This window comes from Nilaparvata lugens, chromosome 7, assembly GCF_014356525.2.
Source record: "Nilaparvata lugens isolate BPH chromosome 7, ASM1435652v1, whole genome shotgun sequence".
Taxonomy (NCBI): Eukaryota; Metazoa; Arthropoda; class Insecta; order Hemiptera; family Delphacidae; genus Nilaparvata; species Nilaparvata lugens.
In genome coordinates this window covers 7016434-7033251 of record NC_052510.1, presented here as the reverse complement: position 1 = coordinate 7033251, position 16818 = coordinate 7016434, and the positions used below count along the sequence as shown (strand labels likewise).

The following is a 16818-nucleotide window of genomic DNA, read 5'->3' as shown; positions in this document are numbered from 1 at the left end:
TGTGTGTGTGTGTGGTGTGTGTGTGTGTGTGTGTGTGTGTGTGTGTGTTGTGTGTGTGTGTGTGTGTGTGTGTGTGTGTGTGTGTGTGTGTGTGTGTGTGTATGAGTGTATGTGCGTCTGTGTACACGATATCTCATTTCCCAGTTAACGGAATGACTTGAAATTTGGAACGTGAGGTCCTTACACTATAAGGATACGACACAAACAATTTCGATCAAATTCAATCCAAAATGGCGGCTAAAATGGCGAAAATGTTGTCAAAAACAGGGTTTTTCGCGATTTTCTCGAAAACGGCTCCAACGATTTTGATCAAATTCATACCTGAAATAGTCATTGATAAGCTCTATCAACTGCAACAAGTACCATATCTGTAAAAATTTCAGGAGCTCCGCTTCATCTATGCAAAGTTTGATTTTAGATTCTCAATTACCAGGCTTTAGATACAATCTAAACAAGAAATTTCGAGTGGAAAAATTGAGCATGAGAATCTCTACAATTAATGTTCAGTAACATTCTCACCTAAAATTGTTCGAGAAAATGTGACTATCCAATTATTGCAAACTGTAGACAACTGTTGATTCTATTAAATGATTCATTATGAAGAGATAGCAGACCTCGTGTGTCTCCAGCGTTATTGCCCTGTCACCAGCTGGCTCAAATCTTTGAATAGTAGACTTGAGATGCGCGGGAACACTAGCGTCAGGTGATCAATTTTCATAACGGCAAGGAAAGTTTTGTGAGTGCGCCACACCAGATTTTTCATTTTGACTCCACTTTGTCTATTCCTTTTGCGTTTTCTCTTTCACATTCTCTCAACGTTTTTCAACTTTTGCTTGAACGTTGTTCAATCTTTTTCTTTATTTTTTCCATTTATGTTATTTGAAAATTGAGGATTAAGTGAAATAGTGTGTTAGCTGCGTTTTGAAGCACTACCTCCGTAAACAAAGCCGTAGTGCATTTGTGTGACGTCAGCACAGGTAGGGCTCGTACACCATTGAAAATTTGTTGATTTCAGCAGATCTATATCAGCTAGTTAGTGTTTTTATTGGTGGCCCTACCTGTGCTGTCGTCACACGAATGCACTATGACTTTGTTTACGGAGGTAGTGTGTGAAGTCGCTCTCCTAGACTATTTAAGACAGAACTACGAAGTTGATGGAGTTTTGGGCAATAGTATTTTTCTTATTTCCTGAATATTGTATTTGTTTGTTCTATCCAATAAATAAATAAAACAAAGGCAGCTATCCGGCCATTCAACCATCCATTTATTGAAACTGATTACAAAATCCGGAATGGAACAACAAATTCAATTCATTCTTATTTCCTCAATATTGTATTTGTTGAATATTGTATCCAATAAATAAATGAAACAAAGCCTGTCAACCGTTCATTCAACCATTAATTTTTTGAAACTGATTACAAAATTCGGAATGAACGTTGCTATTAACAACGACTTCTCATTTTTCCTCCTCTTTTCTAGTAGTTAAACACTGTATTATTCCTGACTTATCATGCTTCATTTGCCCTTATTAATATTTTACATCCTAACTTCTAATGACATTGCCTGATTCGTTGTATTTTCCATCTTATCTTATCATCATCATCATCATCATCATAATCATCTTATTCCTTTTCTTCTTTCAACTCATCTTATGATCATCATCATCATAAAAAACAACAGCGTCTTGTATGTTCATCATAATAATCAACATTACATCATCATCATCATCAATCATCATAATAAAAAACAACAGCATCATCTTGTATCTTCATCATAATAATCAACATCTACATCATTAACACCATCATCATCACCACCATCATCATCATCATCATCATCAACACTCTCCTTCTCCTGCTATTTGGCCTGGCTTTGGCCATGAATCCCAGTTTTGTTAAATTTTGAACAGTTAGCATTCCTTCTATGAATAACACCATCAACTCTTTCCATTCAACGTATACTGACAGTTTCACGTGAATCTAACAGCTGTATTACTGACAGTATCCCTTATGAATAACATAACAACGCTTCCTATTTAAGCAATAGTGACAGTTTTACGTGGATTTAACAGCTATAGTACAACATTGTACCCCTGCGCGATTTCCCTTTGCGAACATCATTGTTTGTTAGCTTCAGCTCACAGTCAGTTTCACTTCAATCTGGCAGCTTTAGTTAAAATGGAAAGTTTTTGTGTTATTCATAAGGGATACTGACAGTGAGTGTTTCATTGATATTCAATCTAAACTGACAGTATTGGTTGAATGGGAAGTGTTAGTGATACTCATGGAAGAATGCTGACAGTTTGAAGTGAACTGCGTGTTGTGTTCTGCCCATCAAATCGCTTGTAATCTAATTTTGTGTGCTTTCCCAGCTTAGTTTGCGTGTAGGGTGGTTATAACGCCACATATACGGGTAGCTAGTGCTGGATTCACATTTGCATGTAATCCCTGTATAATGTACAGGCTGGATTTGGCGCAACTTGAAAAATTACTGGTGTGGTGGTAGTTGAAAATTTTCCCTCGTAATTGTATTGTTCGGTTGGTGTACTACTTCTTTCAATGTTACTACCCAAATTTACTTCGAACTTGGGACTTCCAATTTGGTTGGGACAGTTGAATGAGTTGTTGAAAATGTGAAGGCTAAAAAAACTTCTTACTGGTGATATATTTCACAGTTTCTCGATGTGTATACTATCGAGTTATCAAAATGGAAAAGTTCTCTCAGGCTGTTGCACTGGCTTAAATGTATTATTCTTTTTCAAGTATAACTCTTGTATTCAGTTCTTATTATTTATCACATTGTGAACAAATACTTGAGAAATGGCACAACAGGCTCATGCCCAAAACTATCTCATTTCCAATTTATATTATACTGTCCGAATCAAAATGTCTTCATTTTTTTATTCAGTCATATACAATATTACATTAAGTGAGGTGGCACAACAGGCTTATGCCGAAAACTGTCCCTTCTCAAATTTATACTAAAGTCCAAATCGAAATGCAGGTTAAGCTACTATACCTTATTAAAATAACAATTTATAACAAAAATAATAAGTTGTAGAAGTTTTTCCCCAAATGTATTATTTTTTACTTGTAATAATCTTGTAATATTTAATGTCTTCGGATTTCATTATTCAAATTTACTGTGGACCAATACATTCTTAAAAGCTCTAAAGGACTGAAGTGTTGCGCTTAAAACGTATGCTCTTTTGTGAATATGAATTTATTTAAAAATCCCAGATATTCCCTTGTGAATATAATTGATGAATTGATAGAGATGACGCAACAAAAAAAACTTCCTTGTGTATGAATATGACTGATGAATTGACTTAGAAGACCAAGAACTTGACACAAACACAAATTTGGTACACTATTAATGTTAGATACAGATATCACTGCAGCTTACTGATAACTGGAACTGCAGATATTCATCAATCTCTAGTGAATGAAAATCAAGGACAAACGAACATTCCGTTTCTCTATGATGAAAACTAAAGAGTAGCCAAGCAACAGTTATCGTATCGAGCTAGCGATATGATTGGTAGATGAGTGGTCAATCAAATGGACGTTTGCCATTGGTCTAGATAAGCTAATCCCACAATGAGTAGTTCAAACGTCAACAGCAATGGCGGTTCTTTCACGGAACATTCATTCGATACGGTCAACTCCACAATATTTCATCTTTACTGCTTAAAACGATTAATGACGGATTTGTACCTATTTTTGAAAAATATGTGAATAATTTTTCATCACTTTCTTTTAATTGGCATGAATAGTCTATTGCGTTCGGTGTTCATTCAAGCTCAAGAAGGAACCAAATCTCTTATATTGAGATAAGATAAGATAAGATTATATTTATTGATGATTGTTACAAGGCTGTTGCCTATGGTAACATTTACAAAAATTGACAATAAAATTAAATCAAACTTAAGAGATGAATAATTATTTAAAAGTTCTGCATCAGTATTAATCAATTACAAATATCAAAGAAAATAATATAGTACCGTATATATATTATAGAGTATAGAGTTTTAGAGTATATATATTATAGAGTAAAAAACAACTACTAATACAACTACTACTTGATATTAGCAAAACTACTTATAACTTTCTTAATTATTCATTACTAAATTACTCATTTCTTTGTTACTTCCTAGTTGCATATTTCTCCTTCCGTCTTTCGGAGGAGACGATACATCGTCGGTCCCGACTACCTAAAAAGTAGTCGTCATTTCTCATCATCATCATCCCTCTCACTCATTACCCATGCACAAGCCTATGAGCTTATGTGGGCTTCAACCTCAGTATTATTATCATATGTTGGTGTTATACATGTCTATGCTTCTATTCATGAATTTTGGTAGAAATTTCAATAAAAAAACTATCAATTTTGTGGGAATAAGAAAGAAAATACACACATTAAGAATCTTGGAGAATGTGAATGATATTAGTTAGAAAGCTTCTTCAGTTTCTGAATTGCATTATCAGTTGAATGTTATGTTTCTGGAAGGATTAGTGATGTTGATTTGTGTTATTCAATTATTAACAAGTTGAAAACTTAATTATTTCATGTCTATCAAGATAATCCATATTAAGATTCAAGTTTATTCCCCCAGTTACTGTAGTCAAAGTTCAAGTTGATATCAATTTCAATTATATAACTATCCATGCTCCAATATCTCGTGCAGAATATCAATAAAGAATGAATCTCTATTGTCAGTCCCACATTCGCATATCTTCACGAGTCTTAACAAGGAACGGTATAATTTCGTGTTTTTCAGTGGCATTGTCAGTACCACCCACTTTTGATTAGTGTGGAAGAGTGGCTTCACCCACATTAGTGGTGGGTGAAGTTGACATTTTCCCTGTCATCTCAAAATATTGTCTGAAAATGGTTGGTATTTTTCAAAAATGACCACCTCTGTATTCTCAATAACGATAACTGCGGTATCTCTGCTTATTACTTATTAGCCTCCTAAATTATATAGCATGCTTAAGTCTACGAACAGACCGGTCAGGACAATATGAAGATTTTAGCTCGCAAACGTTCTTCTTCATCCATATCTATTATATCAATGACTCTAATGTTTTTATTATTGTTCAGCTGTATAGTGCCATTGATCATCACCGCGACTTAATCGTTCACTTCGTACTTTTAGATTCCACTTGGTTAAGTTCAATAGATCTAATGATGGTTCCGTGGAGATGTACGAGATAAATATTAAATTCATTTTCAATCCTGTACTCAATTTGATAACAGAAATATTCTTGTTTGCTGGACTAGAAAGACCATCCATTGAAAGTTGGAAGCTTAAATTTCACATTTCTTGACTTCATTTTATTATTATTTTTCTTGCATCCACTCACCTCCTGCTGAATGGCTGCTTGGATTTGTCAAGTCGTTATAGACGATCACAAGGTGATTTCATCTACCCTCTCGAGGTTCATTGTACTAACTGAACTCCTCCATATAACTCAGAACTCTTCCATTATGTGAAGTTACAATAATATTTATGAACAATTACAACTTGATAAAAAAGAAGTTACAATATTTATAATTTGAAGGTTTTGACAATCATGAAGTGACATCATCTAAACTCTCGCGGCTCATAGTACTCGCTGAACTCTTCCCTAGAACTCTGAACTCTCAGAACTCTTCCAATAGGTCAAGTTAAAATATTTATCATTTGAAAGTAGCAGATATAACTCAATGTTAGACAATAACTTGACAAAATGTTTGATTGAAATATTGAGAGAAAATTTAAATTCTAAAAACAGTAAACAACTTACATTCAAAATTAACTCTCAAGCCGACTTTATAGACTGTAACCCCCTAGAACTCGTAACTCTTTCATTAGGTCAAGTTTCAATATTATCTCATTTGAAAGTAGGAGACATAACTTGTGTCAATATGTTTGCTTCAAGTATTGAGTGAAGATTGAAGTTCTAAAAACAGTACACAACTTACACTCATAATTCTGACTCTCAAGCAGACTTTACAGACTCTAAACTGTAGACTCTCAAGCATACACAGTTCAAGAATCATATTCATGAAAGATAATTCCAAAAACAGGTCACAATAAACTTATAAGGCCTGGAAGTTCTAAGTCTCACGCACACACACAGGATGAGCTGTTGAGAATGATATCATATCAGGTTGAGTGCTTTTCAAAAGTATCCTCTATTGAAAAGGCGTGTAGCATCATCATCACTATAACGGAAATCCTTAGTCACCCGCTTGTAGAAACATTCATTTATCACTCGGCTAATAACCGAATCTACCGCAGCTTTATGACGTCATCAAAGTTGGCCGATGATAAAGTATATATTTGAGAATAGTATATATTATATTTGAGAGTGTGACGTCATCAAAGTTGGCCGAAGACAGAGTATTTTTCAGTATATATATATATTAGGGAATAGTATATATATTAGAGAGTGTGACGTCATCAAAGTGGACCGATGACAAAGTGTTTGAGAATGTGTCGGGGCTTCCGTTGTGACGTACGACAAATCCCAGATAAGCGGGAACAACTTCGCAGAAAGTTTCCAGTGGAAGTAATGTGAGATAAGCTCGCCGTGAACACTGGCACACCGTATGAATTATTGTGTCAGGAGTCAAACCACGCCCTTCAAAAGTTGTAGTACTCCAAGCGGCAGCAATTCCTTTCTACTCACTGTTGGAGCGACTTTTGATTGTCAGTCACTCACAAAGCGGGAAATTCAGTTTTGTTCCGGGATTGTTCTATTCTTTTCGTGATCTGAAAGCCTTGTGTGGTGAGTGTCAGGGATTTAGAATGAAAATCTAGATAAGATTGTTAGATGACGACCAGTTTCAATAAATGTAGATCTGTTATTTATTTATTCAATCATTCAGAATTATACAACTTACAGAAAAGTACCACAGGCTAACTTATGCCCAAAACGGTTCCAATTCTGATTTTTACAACAGTCCAAATGTAGCTAGAGGTTATGTGTCACTTCAAAATTCTTCAATTACACACTCAATTCACAATCCATACAAATAAAATAATTTTTAAATTGAAAAATACTTCTAAATTGATTTAAATTAATTACAAATAATTGGAAAATTCCAAACTTTGAAAAAGTGTAAAATTTTGGAACTGAAAAGACAAACACAGTATTCAGAACTGTTATTGTTATGGGATTTAGAAAGAGACTCTAGATAAGATTGTTTGTCGATTAGTAGTTCTAATAAATGTGGATATTCTTGAGTGTTTTTATGATCAAGTAAGAAGGGAGGTTAATTATTTCAATTAAGGTTATTGAAGGTTTTTTCAAGGTCACCTTTTTTTCTCTCCCTATCATTTCGATGATGTACTAAATTGTATCAATCAATAAAAAATGAAGAATTTTCTCATCCTCATACCTTACTGATTTTCTGATGAGAAATTTTGCTGTGCAGTAAATCCATTCTTTTTCACTATTAATATCTCAAACTTTGAATTAAAAACACATTTGATTGTAATCACTTTTTAGCAGTGACGATGTTTTGTCGTCTTCAGCTGAAGAAAAAATTTATTTTTCTACAGTTACCTTGTAAAGTGACCATTCCTGCACTGATTACAGAACACAAAGAATCACTTTTCCGCTCTAGCGCGCAAAGTATTACTTTGCGTACTCTTAATATTATCTTACAGACATCCCAATCAGCTTTTGACATTTTTGGCGTGTATTTTGAATGCGAATTTGTTCTATCTATATTTATCTTATTTTCAAATACATAAAAATGAGAACACATTAAATTATACATTCTGAATAATTATTATTTATTATTTATTATTTCAAATAATATTTTTTCCATTCATAAATTGATTGGTTGAAAAATTATTTAGAAATTAAGATTTAGGTACTCAAAATTATTTAAATTAATTGGATTAATTTAATTTTTAATTTGAATAAATTATCGATTATTAATTTTCAATTGGATTATCAAGTTCTAATAAATTAAAGTTGTTATTAATAACAAAATTAGACAGACAAACATTTGATGGATTTTAGCCATCATTTTACCCATAATCAACCACTTCTCATATTCAATGGTAACTGTAGGAAAAATTTAATGTGAAATACGTGCGTAAAGTTCCTCTGGTGCACTCAAGAAACCATTCCGCCCTCGCCTATGGCTCGTGCGTAAACGTTTCTTTCCGTGCAGCAAACTGTCACTTTGCGCACTAGTTGGACAAATAACTATTTTTCGGTTCTGATCGTCCAGAAGTCCTCAAAACTATGAGGGCTGTAATTATGAGTAAATTGATGAATTAATGAAGAACTATATTAAAATTTTCAAAACATTTCTATTCAAACAAAACAAGTTTTCTTAGTTTGTCCAGTCATACTTTCGACTGATGAATGGTTTCCATCTCGGCAATAAATCTTCCATCCCTAAATGTTTCAAAATTTTCTTGAACCCTATATAATATTACATCATGCACCCTATAAGGCATGAATGTCCCTAGAAAATGACGATTATGGACCAAGAATTAATTGCCTTGTACCAGTTATCGTTTATTTGTATTTGGTTTCTACCTGAGCTCTGAAATAAGAAGAAGGTCTAATTAGAATGAGTCTTACGGAATAGAAAAAATATATGTTATCAACTTACAATCTATAGCATGATAATTTTATGTTAGAATCAATGAGATTGAACAGTGTAGTAAGTGTACTAACAATGAAGATAATTCAACGTTTCTATTGTTGTTAAATACTTTCTCACCTGATCTTAAATAGCAATTCAATTTATCATATTCATCTTTTCAATCTATTTAATTGATTTTGGTCATGCTGTGACAACACTTCTCAAAGTGTATATAAATAAATAAATGTTTTATTGTAGTAGCAAGTGAGAACATCAAAATGCATTACAACGTCAAAAGGTAACAACAAAAGTAAACACATAACAGATGAATACAACTATTAGGTACTATAAGTCCTTTACAATTGTACATAGATAAATAATTATAATTATAACTTTTTATAACTATAATTAAAAAACTTCTCAGCGTGTTACATTCTCAAAGTATCATTACTTTCTCAACTATCCTACTAATCATAAATTGAAATTGAGATGTTTACGTCGCCCTATAATCGATTTTGGTCATGCTAATTACAATTTTATATGGATAATAATTTTTCTGCGCATTTTCAAATTCAAATTTGATTTAAGTGCAATAATTTCTTTGTGTGCAGAACTCAGAGGCAGCTGAGGAGATGGTAGTCGACCAGCCTATACAGGTGAATTTAAATCTCATGTACAGTAAGTTGTTGTTGAAAATATCCAGCATCGTCTCTCTAATTTGAATCTAATCTCGCATATTGTCTGTCTTCTCACTCTCTTCTTCTAACGAGTCTCTTGCCATGTCTATCTTATCTTGTCTTCTAACATCCATATTGTCTTACTCCATTTCTTGTCTTGAAACACCCATCTTCTTGCCTTGACTTCTAACATCAAACTTGTGTTGCTATATTTCTTGCCTTCTTACTTCCATCTTTGTCTTTCCTCATTCATTGTATGGTTCTTCTAACATCTGTCTTTGTCTATTGAATCTTTGAGACTTCTGCACTTCTTCATTGATATTCTGATAAACTGTTTTTCCTGCACAGCCTGGATGTTTTGATTGAGCACGTGTATCTGTAACAAATTTTAACATAATCTTAAGCTTCCTTGTGATTACAGGATATTCCTAATATTTGTATTCCTGATATCATATAAATAATGATTTTCCCGTATCATGATACTTCTACGTAATGATTGCGTGATATTGATTGCGGTAATATTCTTGGAATTTTAAAAATGCTTGAGTTTTTGTTTTTTTAATTTTCTTATATTTATTTCATTTATTTGCAATACAAATGAGACTAATGTAATAACATTGGTTGATAAAATAATATGGTAATCCTTGTGCTATTTTTCTTCCAAATTTGTAGGTGACACAGTCCAAGACGAGGTTAGAATTTCACGTGTACAATTTTTACAAAATTCTACTCCAAAATAAACATGAAAACTTTAAATTTTGAATTTAGATGGCTTGACTTAATAAATTGATTAGAAATATTCCACTCAATTACCACTTGTAACAAATAATATTGAGTTATTTAAGAAAATTTGGAACCATTGAAGAAACACAAACTTGTAAACACTAAAGCTCAGCTTGATATATAAAATTGATATCAATAACATAAGTGGGAATCTCGGAAAATGATTAGCCTATTTGAATAGGAAGCAATCGACAGTTGAATTTAAATTTGGAATGAGCTTCATTGTGGTGACAAGCGGAGAGTATAGAATGTAACATTCTATAGAATGGTTTGAGTTGATAAGTATATGTCATGATGTATGTTAATAAGTATAGAATGTTACATATTAAATGTGACATAGAATTTACTCCCTGGTGACAAGTGAAATTCATTTTCTATACTACCATCAGGGAGTATAGAATGTAAGAATTTACATTCTATAGAATGTGTGGAATGTACATTCTATACTCACTGACTACCATTTGTCCTCACTTGAAGCACGAGAATGATCTAAATTTCTAAATCAACTTTATTCTAAACACTTTTTACTCTTATATTTTCTCATGAAGTGTTTGATCATTGAAAACATGGATGCCTTGCGTGACTCACCAGCTCTGCATGTGTCTTGACTTGCACCAAAAATACTTAACATGATTAAAATTTCAGCTACAATGATGTTGATTGAAATTCTGTTTTTTTTCAATGACCTTAACGATGTGACCAATCTAAAATAATGAAAGTTGTGTGATAATCTACATAATAATCTATAATATAATAAAGGAAAGAGACATGTTCGGAATAGGAAATTCACGAATAACGCATCATCACGTCTGAACTACTGGACTGATTACCTTGAAATTTTGCATATAGATTTTTAATTTTTCCGCAGATGGTTGTAGGCCTATTTTCAATTCTTCAAGATTTCATTACACAAGTTTTCAATAATTAGACTCTCTAGGAGCAAGGGTTATTTGCTAGTATCTAATGAACTATTTCAGTTGATATTGGTTGATGAATTTGCACAGATCATATTCATTTTATGAAGTCAAACCAAATAGGATAAGAAATTTTGTTAACTAATCCAGTTCATCTTGGATGATCAATTTTCATAAATCGTATTGAGTCATACCAGAGATGATACGAAGTAGAAACATTGACAAGTTAAACATTATTATATATTTGTTGTGATCATACATGCCTGACTAATATATATTAATATAATTATAAACTGGAGCCAAGTTTTCAAAATTTCAGACCCCCCTTCACTTGTATGATAATTCTCTAGTATGTGTAGTATAATATCTAGGCTCATTCATCGCGAAGTAAGCATGAATGGAGATGAATACATCCAGTTTCCATTCATAATATCAGGCTATCATACTAATTCAGGTTGTATGCAGTTGATAGGAATCATCGACACATGTAAGGAGGTATCTCAGTCTGCTATGTAATCAACTCTAGTTAAAATTAGGAGCTCTTGTGTGGGTAGAGCTTTGATAGGCGCGATGACGTCACTATCTCGCAAATTGCTAATGAACTGTGTTAGTAAATTGATTTGTAGGAGATTGCCAATAATTCCTATTAAACATTGAACGAGGTAACTTGTCGTGAATTGATGAGCAGTGAATTATGTATAGTGTGAGATTCACTTGAAACTGACAGCATTGGTTGAATGGGAAGCTTTGCTGTTATTAAATAAGGAATGCTGATAGTCTGAAATAAGAAGGTAGTCAGTAGCGAATTATCAATGGTTAGGAAGATTTATGAATGGGAATACAATTTTGACAATACTCTTTACGAGAAGTCTACCGTCAGTCGCGATTTATCAATGGTTTAGGAAGATTTATGAATGGGAATGGAATTTGACAATACTTCAGTAGTGTATCGTAAGCTTTCAAGGGTAATATTCACTTCATCAAGATCTCAGTTGATCAAGGATCAGTCTGAGTAGGTGACTTCAGTATGTCAAGCTCCTTTTGCTATCTGATACCTACAGTATCATTTATATTCAATTATTAAAACATTCTGAATAATACTAGCATTTTGCCATTAAAAAGGATTAACCTAACCGCTAAACTTAAACTTCGAATTAACTTCTCCCTAACCACAAAAAAGAGGAATCTCCTACTTAGTGCCCTAACCCATTCTCACTAATCCTCAACTGGTGTGCAATGGTATAGCTGACTGTATATCAGCCTGCGAGAAAACTGAATGGCTGAACTTCCCATTTGTTTCAGTAGGCCTATCACAAGGAATGGTCAAAAGAAGTATTTCATGAACTGAGAACTTAACGAACTGCGAACTGAGTCTTTCCTGCTTTTACTTTCGAAAAAAATAGAAAGAAAATGTTGATGGAATCAACATTATATTCTATGTTTATAATTTTCTCTTATTTATAAAACTTCCTTATCAATTACAGTTCAGTACTCTGATGACAGTACGGAAAGATCAATTCTAGATTCAGTGTATCGTGGCTATTTTAGAATAATTAACACAATACCTATTCTAGATGAGATCTTGCCAGGTAATACACATCCCTGTAGATTAAATTCATCCATCCATAGGGAATGTAATTTCGAGGTGAATTATAATAAATAAATAAGGCAAGGTAATTGGAATAAATAATCATATTCGAGCCACCTGTAATGAGTGATTTTTTTATCTACAAGCTCCCAGTTTTCCGGGAAAACCGCATTACATTTTGGAGGAAAAACGTAGCTGCGTTGCATTCTCCCTAATTCTCGGTCAGGGAATTTTCCGAGCATGCTGACGGTATCAAAGGCAAGATTAATCTCCCGTTAAACGAGCGGTTAATGGGAAACGAGAAGTAACTGATCTTTTCACTAATAACTGAGCAACTGCTTCGAAAAGCTTTTGACAGAGTGACCTTTTAAAGTGAAGCTTATTAAGCTTGAGGAGGTCTTTCCACGACTCAAACCAAATAAAAAAGGTAAGACGCTTCAAGACGTTTGGTGTATAGGGAGATTCACTACATACTGTCAGCATTGGTTATATGGGGAGCATTGATGTTGTTCATACGGAATGCTGACAGTTTGAAGTGACCCTCACTGTAGAATCGTCTCTTATTATCTTTGGAAATGTTGAAAGAGAAAAATGTTTGGAAAGAGAAAGAAAAGCGGAATGGTTCTGACTTCTTGTGAAATTACTGACTTTGGAAATCTGGAAGAAGAATGATATCCTTTGAGAGGATTATACTAAATCTTTTTACGTAATGTGGAGCGGTATTTGAAGGCTTCACACATGTAGAGTGAATCTTGTACTGAGTCAATGGTGTAGCGGCTATAAATTTTGTAATTGCGTGCGTGGACGCTGAATGTACACCAGACTGATTGATTCACTACAAGATTCAATACAATTGTCGGAATCGCGGGAGGCCTAAACGCTCGCTCACCCTTGATTCTTCTAATGACAAATTGTATAGTGATGAAATTTTTATAAGTAGTGTAGCGATCGCTAAACACTGAAGACGGATACCTTAAAATTATTACCTGTGAAGAATGAGCATACAAAATCATACAGGTCGAGCAAAAATCCCGATGTAGATAATTTACGGGACTGTGTCTCTAATAAGTTCTGAAGGATTAAAATACGGTATTTGGACCAAATATCGTTCAGAATATATTTCGAGAACAGAGTCTTGTCGGATTTTAAGCTCTATTGTAGGAATTTATATGATCTTTGGCTGCCACTGCTGTACAATTGATGCGTTCGCTCCAAAGTCGAGGTAGGTAACAGATAAAAGCTGATATATGAGCAGGTAAGGACAAAGAATAAATATCTCGATCTGACCCCACTCGCTACATCCACTTAGACCTGTTCCAATATCCAGCTCAATTCAATTATTTCAATGATCGTATTCAATCGGTTCTTGATGATATAGAACGTATCAGACACAATATTGACAGGCTTAAGAAATAATCGAACTCAGAAAGCGAATTAACAAAACTGAAATATATTACAATAAAATATGTAATCATACAGTGCAGATTCAGAATTTGATTTACAGGTTAATAATAATTTAGTATTACAGAACAGTTAAAAATTTTCTTGTGCTTGCATGATACCATGCGTGATTCAACAGAATTTTACGATTGATAAAATTTAACAGTTTGAAAAAATAGTGAAAAATGAATTATAGAAATATTTTTTTTAAAATGCTCGGGGTCGTGGTTCAGGCAGCGGAGGATAGTTAATCAACTACAAATTCTTATAAATTAAATATGAGTAAATTCTAGATTCTTAAATGCTAAAGCGCTTGTCGGCGTGGCCAATAATTTAACGAAGAAAAAAATTTATGTTTCTGCACTGAAATATTTTTCGAAGCGTAGATTGGGGCCCCTTTTAAAACTTATAACTCACGTGAATTTCCTTGGCGGTCGTGGTTTTCTTCTTTAGATCAAAAATCGTTTGATCGGCGGCAATCCAGGCTTCGGTTTCAGCACGTGGGGAACTTTAGTTTAAAATATCTCCTTCACCGAATTAATTAAGGGATAATTTACTTTAAGCTTTTAAATTTATCAATTGATGAAAACAGAAATTTACGAATAACAAATAAATTGGCCTAAAATATTGGCTCACAAATAGAACATTTAAAGTCGAACAAGAATTTCACAAATAGGTCTTTGGTAACTATAAAAGAGATCTGCACGGTGAGGATTTCAAAAGGAAGTGCCGTCCTTTCTCCAAGCTTCTTGGCTAGACCTTGCTTCTCAGAATCTCGATGTAATAATTTGCATAAAAATTTGCCATTGGTAGAACGCTTGTGACGTAAACATGATGTCAGTGGCAAGCAGTAGAATACAATTCCTTAATTACAATAATAATTCAATTTATGTAATTCTTAAAACTGCTTAATCTTATAGACATAGTTCTTCTCATACAATGTACATGTGCTAGCGTAAATGATAAGGCAGGGTTGGTGTCTGATAATAGATTAACATGTGTTGCTTTCAAACGATCACCTTCTTGGTGCTATTTCTATGCACTATGATTGGCTTAGGCTGGCCAAAGAGATTTAATTACCATGTGGTTCAGTTGAATTAAATCGTTAAGGAATTAATACTCTTGTACAATTTTTATTAGGTTTGAGATTATTATAATTATTTCTGCTATTTTATCAATAATATAATTTCATGCTATGACCTATTTAGTTACAATAAGACCTGACATATAATATAATTTCTTAAATAATAAATAATTTCAACGATAACACATACATTTTATTTTTTATTTGAAATTCTTGATCCTTTATGGATAGTTTTGATTTTTAGAGATGGTATTATATCTTACGTGAAGCCAGCGTGACATTTGACAATACTTTGAATCAGTCAGCTGCGTTCGAACTGTTTTAAAAACATCTGATCGATGGTAAACAAAGTGTAACCTCAAAATCAGTGAGCGATTCATAACAATTTGTGTTTTATTTGCAAAATAATTATAATTTGATTGAATATTTTCTAGAAAATATTCAGTACAGAACGGTACTCTTATCTAATACACAGTTACTGATAAGTAAGTGTTATCGCTCGGTCGCTAACTATTCCTTTAGCAAATTCTTTCATTTTAAAAGGTAATCACAATTTTTTTCTCTCTTCTCATGAGATCTATTTGAAAGATTCATCACACAAAAGCCCCCAGGATATTTTAAATAGGTAATTGGGAGACGAGTCGAAACAATGACTATTTGAAAAATCCGATATTGTGATGAATACACCCTCTCATCTCCTTACTTCTACGAAAACTCAACACTTAACACTAAAACAATATATCGTGCACTTTTGGCTACGAGAAAATAATAATTGATTGTTCCTTCCATTGGATACAATCGAAATACAATAATTAATGAGGTCTCTTTGGATCCTTCATTAAAACACTCCACAACTTCCATTCACGGGGGCTTATGAGCAGACCCATAACTATAACAAATATACAAATTTCACATATTACTTCTTAAGATTCGAACAGTATTTGCAACAAATATAGACTTTCATCATTTTTTCATGGTTATTACAAGTTTCGACTCTTTGGTTGGCTTTTACATAAATTGGGTGAGAGTGTGATTTTACTTCGGTGACTTGACAATCGTCTACCGTTTGACTCGAGCAATTTCTTATTTGCGCTCAGTACGTTGCGTACAAACAGGGTTACACTTGAAATGGCTTTCTTGATTTTTATCAATGTTGGTTACAAATATTAAGTCTTTAAGATTACATTTATCAATTTGAATTACAATTCATGATCTTTTGATGCAACAGTAATAAATTCACATTTAAAGGTAAGAATTTCATTTTCTTTGGAGTTTTTTAGAGATACATTCATATAACACAGAACATGCGCATTTCGTGCAAATTAACATAAATATATTTTTGGTTGCGTTTTTTATTTATAATTCCACATTAAATAACAGGTTACAATAATTAAATAACGATATTGCTTTGATTCTATATATTGACTCTAGGATTTCGCACACATTGGTTGGTGGGACGAAGAAAATTATCGAACAGGCATTGGTTCTGAATAGATTTTTTCTATCGATTCTGTATTTCAAGGTTAGATTTACACATTTTTTCAAATAAACTTTGTTTATTTTCTTTCCTCCTATTCACTACTAATTTCATGTTATTTCTAATTTACAATTATTTTCCGTGGATACTATAATTCTTGTTTCTATTTTTCAGTTGTGCAGATGATACCAGGCGATTGTTTCGGTGATGACTCTGACACGAGACTGATGGCTTGATCAGGTTGGTAAATTTTTAGA

General features: G+C 33.2%; 1 protein-coding gene across 2 annotated transcripts in view; it reads left to right on the top strand.

Annotated features, from left to right (window-relative positions):
* LOC111048142 (ribosomal protein S6 kinase 2 beta) overlaps positions 1–16818 on the top strand; it is a 114703-nt gene that overhangs the window by 47309 nt on the left and 50576 nt on the right. The window contains exon 2 of one of the 2 annotated variants that reach the window (XM_039433587.1): positions 9210–9254. The exons of the other annotated variant lie outside the window; for it this stretch is intronic. Coding sequence (XP_039289521.1) covers positions 9210–9254 — 45 coding nt within the window. The remainder of the gene's footprint in view (positions 1–9209; positions 9255–16818) is intronic. 2 annotated transcript variants of the gene reach the window in all.